Below are 9,994 nucleotides of genomic sequence, written 5' to 3'. Positions count from 1 at the left end.
CGCTCAAAGACGCGCTAACAATTTTCGAAAACAAGGCAAAGGAGGAAGCTAACACGTGGTATAAAGAAATAAGCCAGCACAAAGGCAAAACTTTTGCGGAGTATCAAACTCGAATGGAGAAAAGAATGTGGCATCACCGACTAAAACTACCAGCTCATGGCATAAAAATGATCAACAGATTAATATCGGGACACGATCACAGTAACTACTGGTTACACAAAATGAGGGTAGTGGACAACGGCCTATGCGGTACATGTAATGTGCCGGACACGGCCAAGCATAGGGTCTTCCATTGCGAAAGATATGCCTTAGAACGAAGAAAAACAACCCACATCAACGAAGTAGCGTTCAAAAAAACATGGAAAAGAAAAGACTCATTAGGATTGATTAAAATAATCAAATTCATAAAAGACAATAGGATAAAGTTCTGAATTACATAGCTACATGAAATATAAATCGAAATCACAATCGCTCAATCCTGTGATATAAATGCAAAGAACAGTCACGCACACAAGAACGTCATAAAGCAAAACACGAACCTTCCCACAACCGAGAGACGGAAAAACAGAACAGAACAATTGTAACAACCATAGAACATCAGGACATATGGCCTCAGCAGCCGGTCCATAAATCACTAGGGGTAGTGGTAATAAGCCTCAACCACGGAGTAACTAAGGAAAGCCTAAGTTTGGATTCCTATGTGGTACCGTGGTAATACCTCGACAAAAAGAAGAAGAAGATGCTCATTTCAGATTTCGATCGCGCTGGTTTTTTTCTGTCAAAGTGAGGATTGTTTACATTTTGGAAGCGTTGTTTTGCCTCGCAATTTTTATTGAATATTATTGTCCAGTTTAGTTCATGTGATTTAAAATGAATATTGAAGACGATGTTTTGCTAATGCTACGAGCGTTATTTGCTACACAAAGCGAAATAAAGCCGCGATCGAAATGGGTAAAAACCATGTATTTGAAAAGAAGTTCCCTATCGCATTTCAACATGATGGAAGAGCTGAGGCTGGAGCCGACGGATTGGCTAAATTACGCCAGAATGGATGAGGAATCATATATGTGGCTTTTGGAGAAGGTCACACCGCTGATCGTGAAGGAAGACACGATTATGAGATCAGCTGTGTCACCACATGAGCGGCTCAGTGCTACACTGAGATATATCATCAGCGGCAGCTCCAACCAGTGCCTCCGTTTTCAAACAGCAATTTCGCTTTTCGTTCGGCCCGCAATTCTTCGTAACCAGCGGAACATTACGCGGTGACCGAAGAGAATAGAACAAGCACGAAAACCACGACAGACTGTGTTGTTCTGTATATGTTCTTTGAAACATTTGAAAAATCATGCTTAGAAAGTGATGTTCGACCAGTTTGAACCGAAAAATCTCTAACCGAATGTTCGTCTGACCAAAGCGCTGTCGGTCACGAAAAAATATCCCTATCATAATGGCATCGTCAGTCGGTGCCCGGCATGGTACGATACGTGTTAATGATAAATATTTCATTCCATTTTAGAATAACGGACAATTCAAATGTTAAATAATTCGGATGATGGCAAAAAAATCTGTGCAGCATATTGTGTTATTACACGCACAGCGGGTTTTTTTTCTGTCAAACGCCCTATTTGACAGAAAATCACCAACCAAAAAATCCCTTGTGTAATAACCCCATTAGAGTTGGATCACTTGTGTTGCTAATCGATCAGAACGCTCCGCCGCTGCAATGGCCCCTTGGAAGAATCATTGCTACTCATCCGGGAGAAGACGGCGTGACACGCGTAGTTACAGTGAAGATGGCGAATGGAGCTGAATTCAAGCATGCTTTGACAGAACTGTGTTTGCTACCGTTAGATGAGGAGATTTGAAATAGTATTTCAACTTTTTTTTTCGTTTATTTATAGAGGCTTTGGGTCTTTGAGACTTCATTCGCCTCTTTCATAGTATTTCAACGCCGGGGAGGATGTTGTGCTACTTGGGTATCTTTGCTGCAGGGGCACATTCAGATTTGCTGATTGGGAACGATATATGAATACACACACGTTGATGGCAGTCTGTCAACTAACCCAAAGGAAACTACACGTTTTTTTATGGCTCCCGACCTTTACGGGAGACGACATCACTAACCGAAAGAAATAAGGCACTATACAGTCCACTCAACGCATAACAGATGGTATAGTTATAGTTTTCCAAAAACAGCGATGATCGAGCTATTTTAGCTCAAGCATTACGGTTCTTAAGTGTCTCAACTTAACTTAAGTGACAAGGGGGTGCGTCAAGCAGTACGCTTGGGAAATGACAAGGAAGTGGCACCGTTTTAAAGTTTTTCCTTCTATTGTACTGTACATCGGAGTTGTATCGAAAATATAAAAACTAAAACTACACTTCACTGCGTCTGCTACTCAACCGGAATCGTGGTTACAGGGTGCAATTTATAAGCGTCTTGTTTTTGAAGAAGGATAGTAGCACCGAAACCAGAGGAGCTTGCGTCGCAATGAAGTTCGGTCTCCCGTTTTGGGTCAAAAATAGCAAGAATAGGGGAATTGATAAACTTATCGCGTAGGGTTTCAAAGGCTTGAACGCAAGTGGTATCGAATGCGAAAACTGCGTATTTCTGAAGGAGTTTTGTCATAGTTTTAGCTATACAAAAGAAGGAAGGAACGAATCGACGGAAATAGGAATATAGACCTAAGCACCTTTTGAGTTGTTTTACATTGGTGGCGTAGGGTAATTAGAAAGGGCTTTAATATGCCGAACACAGGGCTAAATTCCCGAAAAAATGGCTTTATAGCCCAAATATTCGATTGCTTCGTGAACAAATTTACATTTGTCAAGGCGAAGTTCAAGATTGTTTGGCTTAATCTTTTCCAAAACCTGTTGAAGCGTTTCAAATTGCGAATCGAGGTCAACGGAGGCGATACAGATATCGTCGAGGTACACCACTACTTTACCATAATCAATAAATTCCCTCAAAATGGAGTTAATAAACCGTTGGAATTCGGAAGGTGCGTTGCGCAATCCGAAAGGCATTTTTAAATACTCAAATTGTCCATCTGGGGTTACAAAATAAGTAAGGGGAATGGAATCTTTACTCATAGGAATGAAATGAAATGGTGAAATCCGCAGTTTAGGTCAAGTAAACTGAAGTATTTCTTTCCACAGAGATGTTCCAAGCAAGTTTCTATAAGGGGCAGGGGGTAGTTATCTCGAACAGTGATCTTGTTAAGGGGTCCATAATCCACACACACATACGGACCTCGCCACTCTTCTTTCTTACAAGAACAAGCGCGGAAGCATAGGGAGAGTTACTGGGTCGAATAACCTTTTCAGCTAATAGCTTGTTAACTATTTCTTTTACTTTTTGTCCGTAAGTTAATCTACGAGGTTTTGTGAATATGGGTGTATCGTGAGTTACGTTGATTTTCATTGACGGGTTAGGAGGTGTTACATTTGAAATAATGGATTTAACATTTGAAAGCTGTTCCGCAGAAAGCGTTTTCCCTGTATCTTATTGTTAGGGACTTCATCGATATCGAGTGTTCAAATACTTCTAATAGCATCTTCTAGCTTTTCTTTGGGCAAGCAAGTTGCGCTAACATGTTTAGAATTCTTCAATGGTTGCTGATCAGCATGAGAAAATAAAAGGGGTAAATATGTAAGTGATATGTTAAATGAAGTTAATAAATCACGTCCAATGACGATTGGCCACACGAGGCCGGGTATTGCAAGAAAAACATGTTGAATAGCGTAAATCCTAAACTTGATAATACATCGGATTGTCCCTCGCGAATGAAGCGGTCCTCTTGTCAGGGTGCAATAATCAGAAAAAAACGATGGGTTTCAAAAGGTCAGCTGGTACTATCGCGTCGCTGACAAAACTTACAGGACTGCCTGTGTCTAAAAGGGAACGGACGCGGGTGAGGTTGGCCCGCTTTTTGGAAGGATGTAGGAATGTCAAACTCACCTCCTGACTTGAATCAAGATTGCCTGCATCGGTGTTGGCGTTGAACAGTTGAACATCATTATGAAGAACAGCATTAGCAGCACGATCGGGGCAGTCTCGGTATAGATGTCCGGTCTTGAAGCAGCGGAAGCATCCTCCCGGCGGCCGCTTCGATTGTCGACACTCGCTCTGCCGATGTCCGAAACAAGAACAATTGAAACATCGGGCAGATTCCGGCGGGGCATCAGTCTTGCCGGAATGAGAACCAGGGATGGCTCGGACTTCGGCGAGAAGAGGCTGATTGGCCCGGAGGCGGCGACTGACTTCGAAACATTTCAATCGCTCGCGCAGTTCATCCATCGTGCAGGCCATGTAACGTCCCAGGTAATAAAATCATCATCCTTTCTCGCTTTGGTAGGTTTACTTGATACTTAGGTAGAGCGAGAAAGCAATACGATATTGTTACCTGGGGTAAGCCCGCGGTGAGCGAAGGGTTTCCCAAACCATCAAGTATAATGGCGATTAGTAGATTAGATGATAGCACTCTTCAGCTCGTCATATGTGGTGATCCGGAACGTTCTTGCGACCACAGCAACTGTGCCGGTTAGGAGCCGAAGGGTTGGAAGAAATTTGTCGGCATCCCGTACTTGGTGAAGCATGAAAATGTGCTCCAGCTCGTTGAACCAACGTACGACGTCAAGATTCTTTACCAAATCCAGTGGTTCGATGAACGAAGCAAAATCCTTTATTCCGGGGGAAACCGGCGGTAGCGATTCCAGCTGGTGAATTTTTCGGCCAAGCTCAACAAGTTGAAGCTGCCGACGCGACTTATTGATTTGGGCATCCATTTTATCCAGACAGCCGGGAGGTTCGTCGATGTTCGCGACAGAACGTGAGGCGGAAGCACGGCCAGCGTCTGGCGCATCACGGCGACAATATGGACGGCTCTCCTCTTCACCAACCGAGGTAATAGTAACATCGGCGTTGCTTTCCAGCGAAACGACGGAAGCACAAGCAACATCGTTGGCTGGATACAAAATGGCAGTACTGCCGTTGTCACGATGTTGGCACAAAATGGAGGTCTCACGACGCACTTCACGAGCGAGTCATGGGGTGGTGGTGGTGGTCGACGCCATTCCGGGAATAGAATTTGGCACTGCCACAGAGGCGTGCAATTGCCGAATCTGGGAGATGGTCACCGTATCGGACACGTTGATACCGGCCTCGACCAACGCACGAAGGAGCTCTTCCTTTCCTAGCATCACGGCAGCAGCACCGGGCGAGCACACACACACGGTTTGTTCGAATGGATTTTGTTGGCGATTTTGCGGATAATCCCACTTCTGAGGGGTAATAACTGGATGGCGGACGGTTATCACAACGGATTTCCATCCACGGAAGGCTTTCGGAAGGTTTTCGGAAGGAATTATGGTGTATTTTTAGGAGAACGAAGGTTTCTGTTCGGGCCGAAATGGAAGAAAACGCGCGTAAATATGGCTCACTGACAGTTCGCCTTGCCCAGGTCGCACCTTGAGCTAGTCGGCGGTTGTCAGTTTAGTTGTCATTCGGTTGACAAAGGCCTATTCGTATGTACACAGTGGGTAACATTCATCAGGACGTTTAATTTAAATTTCCGAATAAAACCGCTGCATTTTTTGTGAAATCGTTATTTTCGGCATAACAAACATGCAGAAATGTGAATAAAGTAGTTTTGTAGAATAAATCTACTTCGGTGTTTTTAAGAAACGACCGAAACTATCGTTTAGAGCTTTCACTGTAAGCAGCACACCTCGCTTCTATACATCTTGGTAAAGCTCTCCACATACGGTAACTGTCAAATGCCAGCGATCGTTCCTTTTCCCATTCTGAATGCGGCCCGTCGGCTAACAACCCAGTTCATACGTGATTTGGGTTGATTTGTGTACGGATGCAACGGAGTTATACCGCGGCTCAGAGTGAGGAAGGCATCAACGAGCATGAAGATTTCGGTTTGATTCTATTGGATTGTGTCACGTTAAAGTCATTTGCAAGTGGATTGGTTCCGATCAGTTCTATTGAGTGATCGTGATCGGATAGTTTGTTGTGTTGTTCGATTCGCTGCGAAAGAGTTGAATGACCAGGATGATGAAGTTGTATATGTTTCTATCTATTCTGTTATCTTCATTCGGTAAGTGCAGCAGGCACGACGTTGCCAAGCAACAGCAGTACGGTTATGTGATAGTTGCAGCGAAAGCTAGCTGATAAGATAACCTTACGCCTTGAACTTGAAACATGAATAGACCCAGTGACGAAAGAGAAGACACCAAAGAATTACGATGAAGACAGGGAACAAACGGAGAAGAAACAATTGCTGCCCATCGATGTGATGAACACATATCGGAATCCGACAACTAGCATAAACTGCATCAAATTAGGAGCAATTGAGAACTTCCATAGAAACATTCGGGAAGTAAAGCGAGAAACATCTGAAGTTTATAGGGTTGAGTAGAAAGCAAAACGGGATTTCGGGAAGATTTCATCAAAGGGAACATGCTCGGAAAACGGAAATGTAGGAAGAACCAACTCATCATGACGTGTCTCGTGATCAGCTGATAGCACTAGTCTTGTCATGTTTTGCTGGTTAATGTTGTGTAAACAAATCAGATTGCCGTATTTTTAATCTGGTTTTCAAATCTCACTCATTGCAGACTTCGGATACGTGGCCCCAGGTAAGTACGGCATGCTACGATTTACATCATGGAAGTGTGCACGCAATTGTTTCGAGCAGTGGCCTTTTCGGCAATAGGCGGCTATGCTAGGCGTAATATATTTAAAATGTATTTTAAACTTCTTTTTTAGCTTTCGGTGATGCCTTTCACGTTGGTACCGAGGAGAGGTTTGATTTTTCCAACACAGTTTTGGTAGGAAATGCAAAAAATGCCTCTGTTTCCTTTGGGTACCGAATTCAGGCCGTCATTATCGTAGGATCGGTATGGGGAGACGAAGAGACTAAACTTTTGAAAATTCAGGTATATTATCTCCTATCATATTTCCGCATCGGTTAATACTACATGGCCAACCGATAATTATTTCCGTTGCAGATTCAAAATCCTACCCTCGTGAGTGTTCCCGATGGAAACGTTGGAACGACAGGTGGAATGGAATCTCCGTTCTATGCGTGGTGGAACTTGGGCCGAATTAGAGAGATCTATTTTGCACCATCAGATACGGTGCCGGCAAGAAATATGAAGAAGGGCATCGCTGCACTATTCCAATATCAGCTGTTAGATGGAACGTACACTGAGGAAGATCCATCTGGCAGGTGTGAAGCAAAGTACATATCGCACTCCTCCACACGGTACCACAAGTCCAAGGGAAACTGTCAATATGATGAAAAACGGCTAGAAAGGACCGAATATGCTTTGCGCAGTAGTCTGAAGACTTCTCGGAATACGGACTTTACCGTATCTACTGAGGGCGCATTACAAAAAGTGAGGAGCCAAGACTATGTGAAATATTTGCTTAACGCACACGATCAATTGGGAGCCTACTACGAATCAATCATGGTGCTGAACGTGCATGGAAGCGCCCAGAAAGCAACAACAGCGGAAGGATCAAGCATTGAGACGATTGTTAAACAGCTGGCCTTGGAAGGAGAAACGCTGTTGACGCAAGAGTTCGAAACACCGTGCAAAGATAGCCATTGCGAGAGCATTATCAGTCTATTTAAACGGTACAAAGCATCTCTTGCTAATGAAAATGTCGGTAAACAAGCATCTGCTACTGCACTGGTTGATATGGTTGAGGTTGCGCGCCATGCCAAGAAAGAGGATTTGCTGCGTCTGCTCAAGGCAAAGTCATCGAACGAAATTAAAGGGCAACTGCTAGATCTTCTTGCTGCGGTACAAACGGTAGACTCGCACGAAGCGGCAAAAACAGAATTTTGGATGGTTCTGATGACGATAAGATGTTTCTGGGCGAACGCTACCTGCAAGCACTGGCCGTTGGCACAAGGCCGCGGAAGCAAATCATTGAAGATCTTTTGCAACTGGCCCAGAACGAGCATAGGAATGTGAAATTTTTCGACAGTCTCATCCAGAGTTTGGCAGCCGTAACGCGCCGATATGCTCAGCTGCAAGGAAATTCGTATGAAACCGGTATTGTAAAAAAAGTGACCGCATTATTGCAAGAAAGGCTGAAGGAATGTGCAAACGATTTTTGTAAGCTGAAGTATATACGTGGACTACAAAACCTCAGATGTCCCGGAACGGTTGATGATCTGTTGGAGCTCGCACAGGGCTCATCTAAGGCGGTTGGTGTAGCAGCAATGAAAGCTTTGCGATCGTTCTCTGTCTACCTGTGGAATGACGAGTTCAGAGCTAGGTTTGAGGATATTTTCTTCCAGGTGTCCAAACGGTACGATTCCAGCGCACGAACATTGGCGCTAGACATTTTGTTGGATTTGAAACCCGATCGCGAAGAACTGACGCACTTAATGCAGTTTTTGAAATCCAGTGACAAGGCGTATGAAGTGAAGCAATATTTGCTACAAAAGCTTCGGATGATCGCAGACCAATGTTCCGAATTTGGCACGATGCTGAAGAGCATTATCGAAAGTGATCCAGTGCTGAATAACTACCACGTGCTCGTTCCCAGAGGGCTGTCCACAGCGTTGAGTCGTAAATTTTCGACGGCTCCCTCTTTTAACGCGTCTCTCACGAGTTTGCAAGAGATGAGCGGTGGTGTTTTGAAGCGGGGCATCGTTGATTTAACGCTAGACGTAGATGATGAAAAAACGAGCCTACTTACCCTTGGACTGTATGCCGGTGGTATGTCATCGTTCGTTAGCACTAACGATGCCGATGCAAACGAAAATCCCGACGAAGAGGAAGACACGACGGCGGGAATGGAGCTATCGGTACAGGGTATAGCAATGAGGCCGTTGGAATTTTTCAACGGTAAGGGTGAATTGATGGGACACGTTTGGAGCGGAACAGCATCCGAGCCTACACCGGCTTACCAAGGAATCACGTTGTTGCAGGACAACGGAAGAACGATTTCCATCTCATAACGGTGTAACGTTAGCGCTCAGCGCTACCGGCGCTGTATCGATCGATCTCAACGGACAGGTTACTATGAGCCTTTGGGGTCGTAATGCACAGTCCAAAGTGGAGCAAAAGTGAGTGAGAAAGGAGCTGTGCGTGTGTTTTTTTTTAATAGAATAAGCAAAATCTTTTTTTAATATTTCCAGCTGTGGCATAAGCATGACCGGCCGGCTATCATTCGATACGTCCTTCTCGGCAGTGGATGTTCGGTTCAGCGTGGAACACGAGCCCCAACTGCATTTGACGTCGGCTCTAGACTTTTCTGGAGATCCAGCTCTGTGCATGCAGCTAGTACAACCGAAGAGTTCGCTCAAACAACGTTTTGTGCGAACGATCAAATTAGTGGGAACAGAGCACCGGGCGTCACGCAAAACCACCAAAACTGTAAATTTGAACGGATTAACGCATGTGCTCAATAGGAAAAACAATGAAATGTGCAATCTTATATCAAAAAGCTGATATAACTCTGGCCATCAATGATCCATGACGTATTGGAATGGTAGAAAGAGAATCTTTCCTTTACAAAAACACCTCAGAATGTTCAAACTAGTACAACTCGAAAGACCAGTAACTAATGAAAATCATTCCAATATCTTTTTTTTCATAAATCTGACAATAATAAGCTATTGTGAAAGATTTATTATAGTTTTTGTGCAATTATAATTATAAATAAACCAACTATGTAACTGAAATAAGAACGAGATAGCATTTCTTTGAGTCTTAAAGCATTATTTGCGTATTATTTATCGTAAAATATGATGAACGGTAGCTTAGATGGAAATAAACAACCTGAATGGAACTTGTTTGACACCTGAACGCTGCTTAACAGTAGCGATAGCATTCTAAGCAGACTCCACTATCCGGCAATGATGTTTATAGTAAACAGTACTGGCTTTTACTCCGCAAATACTTAGCAAATAGCATGTACAATATAAGCTGTTGTGGCCGAGTGGTATTTTAGTAACGT

At 43.8% G+C, this 9,994-nt stretch overlaps 1 protein-coding gene across 1 annotated transcript; it reads left to right on the top strand.

Annotated features, from left to right (window-relative positions):
- Positions 1-5,800: 5,800 nt before the first annotated feature.
- On the top strand, positions 5,801-9,735 carry LOC118511014 (microsomal triglyceride transfer protein large subunit). Its single transcript, XM_036053542.1, is given in 7 exon segments — positions 5,801-6,110; positions 6,631-6,651; positions 6,782-6,951; positions 7,024-7,863; positions 7,866-8,990; positions 8,992-9,101; positions 9,174-9,735. Coding segments are annotated over 7 exon segments (2,634 nt in total). The 5' UTR covers positions 5,801-6,055; the 3' UTR covers positions 9,487-9,735.
- The last annotated feature ends 259 nt before the right edge of the window (positions 9,736-9,994 follow it).

This window comes from Anopheles stephensi, chromosome 3, assembly GCF_013141755.1.
Source record: "Anopheles stephensi strain Indian chromosome 3, UCI_ANSTEP_V1.0, whole genome shotgun sequence".
Lineage (NCBI taxonomy): Eukaryota > Metazoa > Arthropoda > Insecta > Diptera > Culicidae > Anopheles > Anopheles stephensi.
Note: the sequence above shows the minus strand (reverse complement) of the source record. Positions and strands in the feature narration are given on the sequence as shown.